The sequence below is a fragment of the Scomber japonicus genome, chromosome 15 (assembly GCF_027409825.1).
Source record: "Scomber japonicus isolate fScoJap1 chromosome 15, fScoJap1.pri, whole genome shotgun sequence".
NCBI lineage: Eukaryota > Metazoa > Chordata > Actinopteri > Scombriformes > Scombridae > Scomber > Scomber japonicus.
Genome location: NC_070592.1, coordinates 17424949 through 17443091, shown reverse-complemented (window position 1 = coordinate 17443091; position 18143 = coordinate 17424949). Strand labels below are relative to the sequence as shown.

The window sequence follows — 18143 nt, the reverse complement described above, 5'->3', positions numbered from 1 at the left end:
GAAACCTTCGGACTGTAAGTAATGCATCACCTTTGTGGACATTTCATTTTTTGTGTCAAAACAAATCAATTAGCAGTTGCGCCTTTTTTTAACTGGCAAGGGAGTCACTGCAGGGTTGATTGGACACCTCTCTGGTTCAGTGTTTTTATGGTTTGATAAAAGACACTGCTGTACCAGGCGTGCGTAGAATGTGCACAGTCCCTGGCTACAATTCTTAACAGGTACTCAAGAGAAGTAATCCTTCAAACCATCATTTGTGGACTGACATTTCAGAAAACCAAGGATTAAGAGACATGAATTAGATATGAAAGGTTTTGTGATTTTGGTGAGCTAAAATGAGGTTTAAAATACAAAACAAAGGACTTTCAGCTCAACTGTTCCCACCAGCTGTTTTCCTGTTTGGACTCACTTCCTGTGAAGTAGTATTGTGATAGTTACTCATCATCTGATGTTTGTTGAGTTATTTTATTGAAAAAATGTCCATTCACAACATACACATTTCACAGTGGAGGAATGAATTCATAAAACAGTGAGTTAAAATATTTATATCTCTATTGCCATCATTCTTGTCTCATTTAGTCACTGTGCTGTATGCCCACGCCTATGAGCTGCATAATTAGTGCATAAAATAAGAATCTAGAAAAATATTCAGAATGTGGAGCTGCATGTAAAAACACAGTGACCAATCAGAACCTCTTACAAAACCCAATAAACGCGAGTGTTGGTGCAGTTTGTTTTCTCTTCAGTATTAATGCACATTTTCCACTGTTGGCTCATCACCCTCATCCAGGAACTCATCTATAAACTCCACCACCTCCCCCTGCGGACACATACACAAAAAGAATAAACCGAAGATAAGCATTCGTTTTATTTCAAAGAGACATCTGCACCAAGTGAATTAGCATAAATCCTCCCACTCACAGTTATATCTCAGATTTCTCATATCTGACATATTTTAAGAGATTACAGTCAAGAGCTGAACAGTATTTACCACATGCAGCATGTAATCTGGTTTACACAGGGTTGCCCTGATGGTCACAGTCCTTGTGCTGCATCATAATAACTTAAAGAAATGCCAAGTGTCATGCTGCCATCCCATGGAGCTCTGTGATATTGCAGCCTGATAAAAACAGGGCCCACATTGTACTGCAAGGGAGTCATGTGACCAGATGGAAGAATCCAGGGTTTTTCCATAAATTACACAAGGACAGAGCTGCAAACAGCCTAATCCAACTTAATCCACACAGGTCTATTTCTAAGAGTGGACTGTATATTATCGTCATTTCACCTGAGCAAATACCCTGAAATGTACAAATACACAAAACTATGTAAACATGGGCACTCACCTCATCGTCGCTCACTAGGCGCTGTTTGGAGAACTCCAACATCTGTAGCTGCATGGTGGTCTGGTTGTGGTACCGCACTGATTCCTGCAGACACAAAACAAACAATAAAGAAATTGTGTTTATGTTTGAATTTTGTAAAATGAAGTAGAATTAACTGTCTTGGTATAAAATATGCAATCATTAACATGTCTTACTGATCTGGGGAGGAAATCCTCGTCTGTCAGCCCCCACTGGCTTTTGTGAAACTTGTAATAGGCAACATTATTCTTCATGACGTCATCGCTGGGGTCAAAGAGCATGTAGCTGGCTGCGCACGGCACTGCGTTTTTTAGGTCATTCACTGAAAACACACCAATTAGAGCTTAATCCAGGGAACTTGCTTGATAAACTATAACTCCAAAGAATAAAAGTGCTCAGTGTGTGCTGACTGTGTGTCAGCAATTGCAAAATGAAAACAATTTGATACTCACATTTGTAGTAGGCGAACTGTAAGTAGTGGTACATGGTGGCCACAAACTTCTCAACGATGAAGCCCCCAACGACAGGTGTCAGGTCACTCTCACATGTAACTTTCCTCTCCAGGACCTCAATGTAGTGATCTGGAGAGGAAAGAAAACCAAGCTGTTCATTAGACAGGTGAGTTTTCAAAAAGTTAAAAAAAAAACAACAAACAATAAACGCAGAGAAAACCAACTTATTGAAGAAGTTGTCAAATGAAAACAAACAACAAAGGCAGAGACCAAGAGGACTATGAAAGAAATGAAATGCAGTTATGTACTATATAGACTATAGATAAAGGACTGAGGTATTGACATGATGGGGGATGAACTGACCTGCTATAGAGGGGTAAAAATCTTTAAAGTCTTTGACGTCCCTGGGGCCCTCAGACGCAGCCAGACACTCATCATAGACCTTTAAGAAGTCCCGCAGAGCCAACTCCATGTCTGACACTGATGTACGGAAGTTTTCCCCGTTATACGCCCTCACGGCACGCACAAACAATGTCTGCAACAAGCCACGACAAAAACATTTAAAAGTCATTCATGATTGCAATATTGTGGCAATTCACATGGTTTAACAGGATTTTCTTGACAAATTCAATCATGTATTTAACTATTTCTATCACTATTGCTGTCTATATCAGGAGCACTCACATTTTCTACATTCACACTTGAGCACAGATCGTCCTTTGGTGAGATTTTATTCAGAGGCAATAATATTTAAGTGATCATTTTGTGAGGTAGAGAGTGAAGATGAAACCTCAGATCAAAACAGTGCTCCAAATGAAACTTTGAGTTTTGTTTTTGCATAATGACCCTGAACACCACATTATTTGCTCAGGCCACTGACGGATCCTTAAACTCATTTTGAGAAGCGTTGGTTGTGTGTGAGTCCATGTTACCACAAGCTGAGACCACATCATATGCACACACCCATACCCACCATACTGGATGACGGGATGGTGGATATGGGTGTGTCTCCCCATGATGACCAGATATCATAATGACTGTTTTTGTGTGTATGTGTGTGTATGTGTGTGTGTGTATATATATACTTCATAGGATTTGGTCTCCAGGTCTTTGAGATATTCTTCGGCCCCAGGCATGCTCTTGTAGTATGCCATGTTCCTCTGCATCATCTCATCTTTGGGGTGCTTCAGCAGGAAGGTGTGGGCAGCAGACACCGCCTTGCCCAGATTGTCAGACTGCAAGAAAGAACACAAACACAACATTAAAAGCTATTTTATGTTTGACCTCATTAATATAGAAAAAATTACTGTGTGAAAACATTACTGAAGTACTGTGAAGTACCTCAAAACACAAAACAAATAAGCACTAAGAACAGATGGTGATAATGTATGGTCCAAAGAGGCTCCATCTTAAGATTTCTACTGTTATAATATGACTGCATTGTAGATGGAAGGAAACTTTTAGTTATATTCTAGCGTTAAAATAAAATTTAAATTAACAGACTACATACTGACCGGTGATAAATTAAAGAAAAACAACTTTAAGTGTCTATCAGCTGTTTTCTATCAGTCTATTGTAACCATCCTTCCAAAAGTTATTCACTCATTTGGTGTTTTGATGATCGGAGTTTAGACTTGTGGGCCTTAAATCTCCCATTGGTGTTCACCTGGTTCGAAATCAAGGCCAAGCCTGTAGCATAGCATTCACGTTGATCAGTCTAAAGGAGCATGTGGATCCAAACCATGCCAGCAAAGTGTCACACACATCTGTATGGAGGCATGCATTATGTTTCTCTATTCATTCATACACATCTGTGCACACACAGTATTGATTATTCGAGTTAATTAGAACAATCACTCAATCACACAAAACTAAACATGACTAATTCTAACCTTTGACCTGTGATTTTAAGACTTAAAGGGCTGTGACCCAAAGCTTAACCCTAGACCGTGGAAGAAGGATGATCAACCAGCAGAATTGTACTAATCTTTGTCCCCTCCCCAGAACTTAATTTCCTCATAATAACAATAATAATAAATTAACAAGAAAACACATAAGCAATGGGTCCCCCCTGGGTTTTGCAGCCTTTGTAGCCAAAAAGCGTATCCGTGGCACGTAAGCTACTGTATGTGACGTCAAAACACATTTCAGGAAAAACATGACTGAGATTTGGGAGAAACTGTGGATGCACTGGCTCCCACAAAGAGTTGTCACCTTTCTCTTACTTCTCCATTCAAACATGCGGCTCCTATCGATTTGACCCCCACATATTAGACATATTTGCTTACTTTAAAGTAAGCGTACTGCAGGTATCTGTACGGCTCCCTCCTCTCAAACTCATCTATGGTGTCCCGGCTGGGCATGGCCTGTCTAAAAGCGGGCAGCCCCTGTTTGCAGCGCTTCAGACACTGAGCCCTCTTCACCACGTTCCCAAACGCCCGCAGCTCCGGGAACTCCGCAAACTTCTCCTCGTCGTCCAGCCTGACGGAGCTGCAGTTGAGGTTGCAGAAGGCCTCGCTGTCCCGCAGCAGCCGGTAGAGCCTCAGAGACATCTCCATATACTCCACGGTGTCCTTCCACTTCTCCCCGGTGTACTGGTCCAGCGCGTATTTGTACGCGGACTCCAGAGGCATCAGCTCATGCTTGGGGAAGCTCCTGAAGCTATATTTTTCATACTGCGAGTTCACCGCAGTAACGGACAATGCGATCAACAGCGCAGAGAACAGTCGAGAAGAAGTGGAGGGTGCCATGTTAAAGTTTGGTAACTGGTGGATGGAGGCTGGTTGGTTGGGATGATTCCGGACGGTCGGCCTGCGTAGGACCGCCTCAAGTTCCACCACGTATCCGGATAAAGCCTCCCCTCCCCCGGGCGCAGAGTAAGAACAGGCGGCCCCCACCTTCTAGAGTACCTCCTCCCACTAGATCACAGAAGTATAAATCACTGCTGCTGTTCTGTCCACAGTATAAGCAAAACCTCACAGAGAATAAACCATTTAAAACTGTACATCGTAACTAAATGTATTTATTTTTTAGGTAAGGGGCAATGTGGGTTTGCATCTTTGTTTGATTTTAAGGCCTAATCAACGCATTATTCCCATAAAATACTTCTCTCTAAAGTTTTAACCCTCTCGATCACTAATTAGACCCCTGGTGTTCCTCCTCCTCCTCCCACTGCCACGTACAGACATTCCTGCCTGGTCTACCCCCCCTCCACTCTAAAGGCCTACATCACCAACACATCAGTATCCATGCCTAATATCACCTTAGAGCAAGCACTAGTATAAGTCCTGCTCATAGTTCAAATTTCGACTGCAGTTCTGAGGTTTAGCCAGATGTTATGCTTAAACTGATCCAGAGGGGGGGGATGTGCCTGCAGCTGTGTGGAGACCCCTACGTTACCACGTTGACACATCGCAGAGGCTTCACTGCGCAAGAGCAATACGTGGTGCCCAAGCTATCCCATTCAATCCCCAAAGTGCGTTAGTTTATCAACAAAGAAGCGGACTCAGACAGGAAATACAGCTTGCAATTTCAAAATAATAGCATCACTGGCTACTTAAGCTTTGTTTGAATTTGTTTGTGTCTCACGCACATTGGATCACGTATCTTACGTCATTTTATGTTTCACTTGTACTTGATAAAACAATGCAGAATGTGATTTTCAGGCGATCAGTAGAAGTTTTATTTTTAAGTGTGACCGGAAGTCGTGTAGTTTTTTGCCTAACTTGACGTGTGATTATTCCTATACTAGGACCGGGGGCAGGACTTATACCCAGGTCGGAGTAGAGGAAATCAAAGTACCGGGGAACAGGGAGGCAGCGCACGCACAGATACACACATACAGGCCTTACCCATACTTATCTCCATCGTTTAGAAGTTTGTCGTTATTGAAAATGATCCAGTGCGTGCGGCTCGTGTTGTATATGTCGGTGCTGGTGGCGTACGCCGCCTCCAACGCTCCTGTGGTACCGTTAGACGACATCTTAATTGAGAAAACTTTCGTGCCAGAGCAGTGTGTGCGCGCAGTCAAAGATGGGGATTATGTCAGGTATCATTACAACGGCATGTTTCCGGACGGCAAGAAGTTCGACTCGAGGTGAGTATCACACAGATGATGACTTTATACTGTCGCACCCCAGTTTGTTCTGCAAACTAGGGTGCACAGTGAGAACAGCGTGCGTGATGCGTAAAAGTGCGCGTTGGTTCGTCCCTGGAAGCCACGCAAGCAAACAGGCTGACTGCAGATCTGGATTCATTTATGCTTAACCCAAGGGCTATAAATCCTTGTAATATTTATGACCCTCTATTGGATTACACAAAGAACTCCTACCTCATCAGATGGATGATTTGCAAGAAGATGAGACTTTATAGAATTAGGTTCACACTGGATACTCAGTCCTCATTCATTTAGCTGGAACCCACTTCTCTCAAAGTCCCTTTACTCCACTTGGGGAGCCATCAGTATTCAATATGCTTGTTTGGTCTGGTCAACAGTCCAAAACCTAATATTTAATTTACAGTCACATGATTTTTGCAGTTGTAATATGCATGAGACAGTGTAAGAAGATTGTATTTTGAGACATCTCTCGTCTTATCGTCTTGATGAAAGTGGGGTTCTGGTTAAATTAGCAGTTTCTGGAATTAGCCATTGAATGCATGGATGTACTATCACTAATTAAAGTCCTCATAAGTACATTTGTGTTTCCCAGTTACGACCGTGGCAGCACCTACAACGTGTTTGTTGGCAAGAAACAGCTGATCCAAGGGATGGATAAAGCTCTGGTGGGAATGTGTGTCAACGAAAGAAGACTGGTAAAAATCCCACCACACCTTGCTTATGGGAAACAGGGATATGGTACGTATGTTGTAGTGTGTATTAAACTTCCTGTCACTTAAGCATCCCTATCTCCCATCATGCCACTGAGTTATTGTCTGGACAGACTATAACATGCTCATTACAAACGTTTGACGACAGGACTGGAGTTTATTCCTCTGGGGAGTCATTATAAATATGCAGATGAGTGAGCACACGGCTGGCCAGTTCGCCTTAACAATGAGAGAATTTGGTTAAATGTTGGCAGAAGTATGAGGGAGCTGTGTTGCATCAGAGTCAGTTAAAGCAGAGTGGAAGTTGTCCGTTCCTAAGCATCCATCTTTAATGACATCAGACAGACATCACAGACCAGGAAGCAGGCCACACGATAAAAAATGTCAGCAACTAGAAATACTAACGCCGCCAATGTCAGAGCATCCCTCATGAGCCTTCAGACAATAACATTTTTTAAGATCTGTATGCGACCATAAAGAAACTGTCCACAGTAGCATTATGTTTGTCTCAGAAATAATGTGTTTTCATATGATTGTAGTGATAAGAAGAAAAATGTTAAGGCTCTGTTTACATGTAGAACCCGGTGTGTCTGTGTTTGTATTTGTGTGTGTGTGTGTGTGTGTGTGTGCGTGTGCTTTAAATAGTTAGATAATGGGAGAGGGAGGAGAGAGGTGGGACATGTGTAGACAGGTAAAAGCTGAGCCTACAACCAGTCTGAATAAGAGGAAACATGAGAGAGAGAAAATACAATAAAGAGAGAGAGAAAGAGGGAAACAAATTTAAAGTGGAAAGAGGCCCGCCACCTCAGCAGTAGTAAAGAATTAATGGCTGCCACCCAAACCGTCCCTGCTGTGGGTGGCACCTTCTTCTCCTCATCTGTGTCTCCTTCACACTCACAAAGCTTTGAGAGGCTCTCAAGGGAAATTCATGATGGTGAAGCCAAGCTGCAGTGAGGGATAACTGTCTGAAACAGAAGAAAATACAAGTTGATGTTAGTAAATTGTAGACAGCATGTTCATGTTTGCAAACACAGCTGGTTAAGATGTTGCATAAATGTCGGTGAGTGCAGCTTTAACTGAATAGACTGCGAAGTCATTGATGCTCAGGAGCTTCCACTGAGGTGACTAAGGTCATGCCTTCTTTGGTATGTCTGGAAAATTGGCATTAATTAATGACATGAATAGCTTTGTTTGTGGAAGTACACAGTTTTTATACAATTAAAAACAATTTTATACAATACAAAAACATTTATCCCAACAAGTGGAGAGCATAGGTGTTTTATGTCTTTTTTTCTTCTTTAGTCAGCTAAACACAAACTCAAGTATTTCTTAGTTTACATTCAAATTTGTGTTGATTTCACTGATGCTATTTAGCCTTTAATGTAGGCTGATAAGGTGATGAGTATCTTCACATCTGGTTTTGTTGTAAATTCAGATTAAATCACTCAGGTGTTCAAAGTGTGAAAGTCTTCAAAAGTAAGTGCATCTAAGTAAAATAAAGCAACACATTCAATTTGTTTTCCAATATAGATTAATGCTCTTGCATGTACACTGTTTTAGTTTGAATTTTGGAATCGAACACCCACATTCAAAATGCCTAATGACGGAGGAAAACCCACTGATGTAAATCTTTATTTACTGTGCAGCAGTTTTAATCAGTGTCCTTCCCAACAGCACTCAGTTTTATTTCCCAGAAATTTATGAGGCAGGGTTGGGATTTCTGGCACAACTTCCTCACATACTTGCAAGCTGTATGGGGAAGAAAAAACAGTCAAAACTCCAGCAAAGCTTGACTTCAAGAAAAACTTGTGGCCTTAAAGTTGAGAGTTTTGAACCCTTTTAGGTTACATCCCCAATCATATTGTGCCCTGTTTAACAATATATGCCAATCAAATACAAAAAAAGACATGTTTTTGTATTCTTATGTCAAAATCCAATTATGTTTGCTTCCTGTAAAACAGAATATGACGTGCTTACGTAGGTTAGAACCAGCCAGTTACAACCAATAATACCATGACATCCACCCATCAATTTTCAACTTTTTATATTCTATGATTTATTATTTTTTATATTCCTCCCAATGTTATGTCATGAAATATGGCACGATACAGAAGTTAGACACATTACTTTATTAGGGTTTTTTTGTTTAAGGTTTAATATACAGGTTAGTAGAGAGAAACAGGAAACTGAGGCAGAGAGGGGGAAATGACATGCAGACCGTTCGATGCAGGATTCGAACTGGGGTTGCCTGCAGGGAGGACTATAGCCTCAACACATGGGGAGCACACATGCTCTACCCACTGAGCTAAACACTGCCACAATACTACAAGGTTTTTAGAATATTGCAAAGGAGGACTTAGGAGGATTAAAACTACTGTAGCCTATATACCAAAGGACCTGCAGTCATTATGGTTTCTCATACAGTGATATGTATGTGTGATATATAGAATACACAGACGGATGAGTAGGGAGGGAACACAAAGGACAGGTGTAAGTATTTGGAGATTTATACTGTAAGTGACACTCGATTAGAGAGTAAACCAAATTGTTTTACTGACATTTGAATCTCTTCTTAACCTAAATTTCATCATGGCAATTTTCAATATATTACCTGACATCTTAGCTCCAATGATGGATGGCATCTAACCAGATGTTCAGCCAACATCCCAGTATCTTTAACTGGTCAGTCTGTAATTAAACAAGACAAACATTACAAATACATGCACTGATATGTGAAGAATAATAAAGAGTCATTACATTTAGTACAGCTGTTTGAAATAGAAACTGATTGATCTCATCTTCTCTTCAGGTAACATCATCCCTCCCGACTCCATTCTCCATTTTGACGTCTTGCTGCTCGATGTATGGAACTCAGAAGATGGCGTCCAGAGTAACACCTACCATACCCCTCTGATCTGCTCCAGAAAGGTGGAGGTTTCTGACTACGTCCGCTACCACTACAATGGCACCCTGCTGGACGGAACGCTCTTTGATTCCAGGTTTGTTCCACACTTTCATCACCTCATTCACACACACATTCCCACATTTCACACACACACGTACACGTAACTTCTCTCCTCCGCTCTTTGCTGCAGCCACACCCGCATGCGCACCTATGACACTTACGTCGGGATTGGCTGGCTGATCGCAGGTATGGATCAGGGCCTTCTGGGAATGTGTGTTGGAGAGAGACGCATCATCACTATGCCACCATCACTTGGATACGGAGAGAACGGAGACGGTAACATCTTTTTTATTATGATCATTTGTTTCCTTGAGTCTAATTATACTCCTGACAGTGACTTGACACTTGGGGCATGAAGGGGCAGTACATCACACACACCATGCATCTTAACAGTTTTATCACTCTTTCACACCTGTTAGACCAGCAACTTTTCACATCTTCTTACTGTCACAAACTTTGAGAAATTCCACAACTAATTGAATTTTTTAAAATGAAATTTGAGTGACAGTTACTTGAATTCATTGAATCCAGCTTGATTCTTGCTCACCACATATTTACATAGTAATAAAATCAGAAAGATGTTTCCTCTCATATTCCCTCAGCACACCTTCAAGCTTGTGACTCTTTAAGTGACAGGTTGTTGCAGTATTTACTATCGAGAGACTTTCAAACTTATGTGTAAAAGTTTAATGTTTTTTCCAGCCCAGTCATATTTCCAAATAACCTCCATTAGTAAAGAAGCAAAATATATTCACATCCAGAGTGAGGTAGTCTATTTAAGTCAGTTTATATATAGTCAAACATTAAAATTACACATTGCTTTATACAGTATGCTAGAGCAACACATAAATAGATTAAAATGTATATATAAATGATCCCAAACTGCCACATTTACATTTTTTATTACTTGTAGTGAAGGTTTACTCTTTTTCTTAGAAATTGTTTGGAATAGGTTATTTTATAAAATGATTTTTACTCAATGTCAAGTTGTTACTGGATGAAGGTTGGTTAAAATATATTTCTGTTGTTCTTTCTCATCTCCTTCTCTACCGTCTTCTTTATCCTTGGCCCTCCCTCTCATCTTCCACCATTTCTTCTTCTCCTCTCTTCAGGTAGTGACATCCCAGGTCAGGCGTCTTTGGTGTTTGATGTTGTACTCCTGGACCTCCACAACCCCAGAGATGGGATCACAGTGACCAATCAGAAAGTGCCTGAGTCCTGCATGAGGAAGACTGTTGCTGGAGACTTTGTGCGTTACCACTATAATGGCAGCCTTCTCGATGGGACCTTTTTTGATTCCAGGTGTGTGTGGGTTTAATTTACATTATTTTACTTAATTGCACAGAAGGTTAATAGTAAATCTTTGGGTTAGAAATAGTAGGTAGATTTTCAGCAAATGTTTTGTGGTTTTGTCTGTTGTTCCTCAAGTAGCCTCAAGGTGGCAGCTTCTCTCTGCATACTGAAGATTCAATGAGTAATGAATTGAAACTTAAAACCACTTGTGGAAATGTTCTGTTTGTATCTTCTAAATAATTTCCTTTCTTTTTTTAAGTTCTACCTCCTATATCATCAAAGAATACAAGTCTGAGAGTAAATTATTAAAATTAAATATTGCAAGTATGCAGTAATCAAAGGTCTGATTTTCTTATCAAATTGCTTTGTGACAACTTTAGAAAGAATACACATGTTTGAAACACCTGCTTTGATCATTTACAATTGAGAACCATTTACAGGACTTCTTGTTTTTATCATCACATGCCTTGTTCTCTTCGTTGTTACTTCTATAAAAAAAGAAAAGAAATTATTTTGCACGTCCTGTATAAAATTCAAGGACTCTCTTGTTGCACTCTGAGATAACAGGATGCATATTTCCACACGAAGTACATCTGTTTACTTCCTGTGACGCATATTTTTTATGCCTTCATACATTTACATCTACCAGTAATTTGATGCTCTTGACAAAACCACACCATTTATCTGTTTAACTCACACACAAACCACAGATGTTTGCATGTCTAATACACACCACTACTGGTTGCAGCTGAGTCACAGTGGTTTTGAGGGTAAAATTTCTCTGAAACTGTTCCTTATAACTGACACATTTAACATCCTGTAGTCTCTGTAAGATTTTATATCTTAATACCCTGAGCATTTGATTAAAGACTGTTTACTATCATCAAAAGGCTATCTTAATATTCAGGTCCTGGTTTGTCTGTGACTGTTAATAATATATTGATGGTATGATAATAATATTTTTCTTAATATTTTCTGCTCCACAGCTACTCTCGTAATCGTACCTATGACACCTATGTGGGTCGAGGCTATGTGATCGCTGGCATGGATGAGGGTCTGATTGGAGTCTGCATTGGAGAGAAACGGACCATCACCATCCCCCCACATCTCGGCTATGGAGAGGAGGGCACAGGTGTGTGTGTGTGTAAAGCTTAAATATCCAGTTATGTATCAGAAACAATTTGCATTTTATAATATCAGATCTCACTGCCTTCTTTCTCTCAGGCACTAAGATCCCAGGTTCAGCTGTTCTGGTGTTTGACGTTGACATCATCGACTTCCACAACCCAGAAGATAACACTGAGATCACAGTCACTCACATGCCAGATGAGTGTATTAAGCAAACGAAGAAGGGAGACTTTGTCAAATATCACTACAATGCCTCTTTGATGGACGACACATCCATTGACTCTACGTGAGTAACATTGACCTGTTAAGATCATCTGCACTTTAAGGATTCCCGGCCAAGGAAAACTGAAAAACAAAACAAAAAAAGAAACAAAACTAGAGAGACATAGTTTTAAAGAATGGTAACATCGTCTCTCATTAAGTATCGGAAGTCTTGTGTTGTAATCAGTGCAAGAAGGTTAGTTTATTAGCATCATTGGGAGTATAACACATAACTCATATTACACTTATTATTCATAACCTGTGTGAATAATGAGCCAGGTGTACCAACACCAGCTTTAAAACAGCATAAGCACTTTCTTAAACATCATAGTTCAGTAAAAACATCTCAGCTGAGAGATAGAGAGCGCACAGCATACTCACTACAGTCTGCTTTTATACACACACACACACACACAAAACACAATTGCTTGGATACCTGTAGTACACACCACCCACCTTATATGACACTAAGCCAAGTTAAGAATATACATGAACGGAAAGATGAGTGTGAACAAAATCAGCTGTATATACACCTCAAGCTATGTGACTGTGACCTAAATAAGGTTTTAGGACCCTCACAGGTGTTGTAAGAAATGTGCTGTATTTTTGTCATTTTGCCAACATTCCCCCATGAGCAAGCACTTGGCAACAGCGGCAAGGAAAAACTCTCCTTTTAATGGGAAGAAACCTTGAGCAGAAGCAGGCTCTATGTGGGTGGCCATCAGCCTTGACCTGTTAGGTTTAATGTTCAATGTAATAATTATAAGAGATAATCCACATCTTTCAAGAATGCTTTGAAAGTCTTCAGCTGACCAGTTTCACTCCCAAAACGACAGTAGTTTCTGGATTCAACCCAGCTACGGCCTCATGACTGCCTGATAAGATACAGACATGCCTGAACTTGTCTGATATTGGGTCAAAAATTGTCATCCTGACCGTGACAAAGCAACACAGTCTTTTAAAGTTATGTCAATTTGATTATTCCGGGATATGAGGAGAATAAACCTCTCACGTATTGAAAATTATTATCAGAAATTATGATCTGATAAGTGTAAAAAATATAGGCAATATATCCATGTATATTTGTTTCACTCCCACTCCATTTATTTCAGGTATAATTATGGAAAGACATACAACATCGTCCTGGGAGCCAACCAGGTAGTCCCAGGGATGGAGGATGGACTGATGGACATGTGTGTGGGAGAAAAGAGACACGTTGTTATACCTCCTCACCTGGGCTATGGAGAGAGAGGAGTCAGTAAGTAAAACACACACACGCACACACACACACACACACACACACACACACACACACACACTGTATATGTACACACAATACATGTACACATAAAAGTAAGTGTGGCAATTTATGGTGAAATGTGCCTCTTATTGAAAAGGTAGTTGACAACTACTAAAGTACGGTATAAACTCTAAAGGTCTCTGAAATATCTCTGGAATATCTCTTCACTATCCTCTACTATTTTTTAGAATAAAGCATGTTTAGAAATGTTTAAATTTGTTATGGATTGCATCGAAATGCACACATACACATGCATTTTCAAGAAAGCGCAGTCTGTCATGAAAAAATACCAAAAACACCATTTTGCAGTTATAAAGCTTCTATGCTCAGGATATGACTCTAATTTTTCTACAGACAATATTTTTAATAATGATAAACAATCACTTGTAAACATTTTCAGAAATCTTTCGTTCATTCATTCAGCTTCATATTTATTGTACAGACATGAGAGTGATACTGATCTTCTCATTTAACCTTTAACAATAAAATGATTCTAAGTACTGTACATTAAACTATTCCTTTGACTAGCTGACGAAGTTCCAGGGAGTGCTGTGCTTATTTTCGACATTGAGCTGGTGGAAATAGAGGAAGGACTTCCTGAGGGCTACATGTTCATCTGGAACGATGATGTGTCACCTGACCTCTTCACTGAGATGGACGCTGACAACAACAAGCAGGTGGAGCCCTCTGAGGTATGTCCAAACAGTGTTTTTATTTGAATATACATTTCCCCTTTTTGCTTCTGTCCGTGCATCCTCAATTTACCCTTTTCCTTTCCTTTCTTTGTCTCTATAGTTCACTGACTACATCATACGGCAGGTGAACGAGGGTAAAGGTCGCCTGGCTCCTGGCTTCGATCCCTATCGTATCATTGACAACATGTTCTCCAACCAGGACCGTAATGGAGATGGGAAGATTACAGAGAGCGAGTTTAAACTTAAAGCAGATGAATCCGCCTCCCATGACGAGCTATGACGGGACTAAAAATAAAACTCAGTTCAGGGTGTAGGGTGAAGGGTCAGACAGTCAGCGAAAAGGGAGGGGGGTTACAGGGATACATACTGTATGTGGGTGGTAGAGTAGAAGAGGATGGGTTTGTGATTGTAAAATAGCAAGTATGGAGTGGGAAATGTGCCAAGAGAGATGATAGCTTAAGGACATCTTATCCTTAAAGTATCAAAGTGCTGGATTCAGTGGCATCTAGATGTGAGGTTGCAGATTACAGCCAAGTGAATACCCAGCACCGCCCCCTTCCAAGCCTGTAGGAGAACCTATTGTGGCAAAAAACTCACAATAAACATGAAACGCCCTTTCTAGAGCCAGAGTTTGGTTTGTCCGTTCTGGGCTACTGTAGAAACATGGCAGTGCAGCATGGTGGGCTCTGTGGAAGGGGGTCCACTTTCTATGTAAATATAAAGGGCTCATTCTAATGTTATGGAAACACAATTCTTATTTTCAGGTGATTAAAGATTAATTTAAACATATTTCTGCCAAGTCCGTTCCGCTAGATGCCACTAAATTCTACACACTGCACCTTTTAAAGGACAAGGCTGATGATTTTCTTTATTTTTCTTATTGTCAACAATTCTCGTGTACCTAGCTAAATCAGCAATGAACAGATCTACTAACAAGTATTATGTGTGTAGCCAAAGCCTGATTTATTGTATTCCTCCATGCCATGGACCTCCACTGTTGTCCAAAACCTATTAAAAACACTGCTAGATAGCATGTTTCTTTACCTCGGAGAGTACAGCAACAGTAGCTTATTTAGAAACAGCTCCAAATAGTAGTAATAGCAATCAGGTTTTCAGTCTCCAGAGAGTAGCTCTGTGTACAGCAGACGCCATTGCTTCACAGTGTTACATTATACATTTCTAAAAGAACTTCAGTATAAAGTCAAGAGGTTGCTAGCTTGTGTAGTACAACAAGCTAGCAAAGTTCTGTTAACTGAACCATATTGATGTGCATACTCAGTAGTGTCTGCTGCACACAGAACTACTCTCTGCAGACTAATCGCTGTTATTAGTCTTTGAAGCCATTTCTAATTAAATTACAGTAATCACCCTCTTTGGGTTGAAGGAACATATCACCCAGTGCAGTGTGGGTCATTAATGTGTCATTATTAGTTTTTGGACAACAATGGAGGTCTATGGCACAGAGGAATACAATATCAATATAACATCAGGCTTTCGATACACACACAATACTTGTTAGTAGATCAGTTCACTGGCTCTGCATGAGTCGACATTTGTTGACAATAAGAAAAATATAGAAAATCACCATCATAAAGAACCAACCAGTCTGAGAAGAAAGATGGATGATTTTTGTATGCGAATATTATTTTGAGAGCTAAATATCACCGTATTTCAGGTCAACGATGATAGTGAATGACTTTTTTTGTTACCTCGTCTCTCATCAAGTTGTTTGTCTTGTTTTTCATTACATATTTTTGAAGGGTATAAAAGCACTCTAGTGTGAAAGAACAAACCATGGCCTCACTCCACAATCTCTACATTCAACACTTCTGCGTCCTTCCTGACTTTCACTGTTGTTACCATTTTCATTTCTCTCTGCTGGGTCTTCCAGGAGCAATGGGTCTATCATCACTCACTGTAATATACTGTGATGATCGAAATTTAAATTGTCTCTGAAGGTTACCACTCATTTATTGATGCAAATAGATGATTATTTTAAGTGAGAGTTTTAAGTTCGGGTAACATTTTATTTACACGGTTTACAGCTAAAACCTTCCACTGTTGTACTTTCAAATGTCAAGATGCCTTCTGTGTTTTCTACTGTCAAAGAAATCCTAAAATGTAGTTCCATGGCCTGTTTCACCCGATTGCAATCAAGGACTTTGTGCTCGTGTGTGTGCGTGTGTGCATGTGCGTGCATGTGTGTAAATGTGTGTGGGCGCAAAGTTTAATTTGATTAAATGACCTGACCTAAAAGAAAATGATATTGTGTCTCTTCATTTGTCTTTGAGTATTTGCCTAAAACTCTTGTCTGCTTCAGATTATTTAACTCTAGTTTTGTTGCATCAATTTAACACAAAACAGGTTAACTTAATTTTTTTGTTTATTCATTTTAGGAGAACAACATAATTCACACAGGGGCGGAGCTACAGGGGTGGCTAGGGGAGCAATTGACCCCCCCGAAATCTGATTGGCTACCCCAACTGCCCCCCCAGATGATTGACGGCACCGCAAAAACAGTTGCAGATTTGAAATCTTTGACTGCGATTGCATTCAAAATTGCACCTTTTGTCTGCTTAGTATGTGGCTACTTAAGCATGATTGAAAATTACTGCTTACATGTGTATATAAGAAAGGTCAATAAGCCTTAATTAACTTGTAAATTCTGCACCAAAAATAATCACAGTGTGTGTGTGTGTGTGTGTGTGTGTGTGTGTGTGTGTGTGTGTGTGTACGTATACAGTATAAGACAAAAATGACCAGTCATGACATGTCAACACAAGACAAGACCAACATCCATAAGTCCATGTAGAAATTTAAAAAAAAATAGTAAACACAACATAAACAGGTAGGCTGTGCAGCACTCGTTATGTCTATAAACCATTGCCCCCCTGAAATACACTTGGCCACCCCCTTGCTACCCCAAGGATAAAAGTCTAGCTCCGCCACTGAATTCACAGTGACATCAAATTAAAGATGTAAATGTAAATCGACAGTTGTGGTATAAACTGTAGGTAAATATCTGATACCCACAATGAGAATTGCATTTAATGATTATGTTTATGATGACCACACCAAAGATTATGATATGTGGTTAAGAGTGTAGAATGTTTATCCTACACCTGCTGATTTAATGTGCACCTACTGATTGAGTTTGCTGTACTGTAACCCACAGATGTGAAATGTAACCAAATGAAAAAGTGTGTGAAACATGTAACCAAATATATATCAGTTTACATTATTATTATTATCATTATTATTTTAAATGCAGTAGGAGAATTCCAGAACATAATAGTGTATTTTGAAGAAGGAAAAAAACAATGCTGAGGGGAAAATAATACTGTCAGCAGAAAATTGGTGTGTAGCTAATATTAGATTATTATTATATTAGACTTTCTGACTTTTTTCCAAAACCCAAAATGTAGTTTTTCCTCAGAATTCTATTTTTTTCAGTGGCCCTAATACTCTTCCGTATGTTTTATGTACAGTCTATAGTATGTTTGGGACGTTAGCACGTGGAGATAATATCATGGGAGGAGATCAAAGCAAATCAAAATAAACTTTTTTGTCCCCAAGGAGGAAACTTGACGTGCACAACAGTATGTAGTTGCTACAATCACATTAAATTTACATACAATTTACATGAGTGACATACAGAAACATCGACAGTCTACACATTACTGTGGTTTCTAGATCGACGTACTTTCCAGCAAACGTCCGCAAGTTTTGTAGGTCTAAAATAAAAAGGACACCTAAATATGGCATTTTTAACTCTTTTCTCATAGACCATGTCTGTGTGTGGATACTGCTCTACTGCTCTCAACTCAGAAGAGTCCTGGTGATTTTTGAGAGTCTGAA

The 18143-nt window shown here is 39.9% G+C and overlaps 2 protein-coding genes across 2 annotated transcripts; one reads left to right on the top strand and one right to left on the bottom strand.

Moving 5' to 3' along the window:
* Window positions 1-290: 290 nt before the first annotated feature.
* crtap (cartilage associated protein) lies at window positions 291-4681 on the bottom strand. Its single transcript, XM_053334231.1, has 7 exons — window positions 4105-4681; window positions 2902-3051; window positions 2180-2351; window positions 1817-1945; window positions 1541-1686; window positions 1347-1430; window positions 291-820 (listed from the first exon to the last, which is right to left on the bottom strand). The coding sequence occupies exons 1-7, from the start codon at window positions 4564-4566 to the stop codon at window positions 749-751; spliced, it is 1215 nt and encodes a 404-aa protein (XP_053190206.1). The 5' UTR covers window positions 4567-4681; the 3' UTR covers window positions 291-748.
* Window positions 4682-5630: 949 nt separating this feature from the next.
* fkbp9 (FKBP prolyl isomerase 9) lies at window positions 5631-16546 on the top strand. The gene is made up of 10 exons (XM_053334599.1): window positions 5631-5912; window positions 6526-6671; window positions 9453-9642; window positions 9739-9884; window positions 10721-10910; window positions 11888-12033; window positions 12126-12315; window positions 13403-13548; window positions 14119-14282; window positions 14386-16546. The coding sequence occupies exons 1-10, from the start codon at window positions 5710-5712 to the stop codon at window positions 14563-14565; spliced, it is 1701 nt and encodes a 566-aa protein (XP_053190574.1). The 5' UTR covers window positions 5631-5709; the 3' UTR covers window positions 14566-16546.
* Window positions 16547-18143: the final 1597 nt, after the last annotated feature.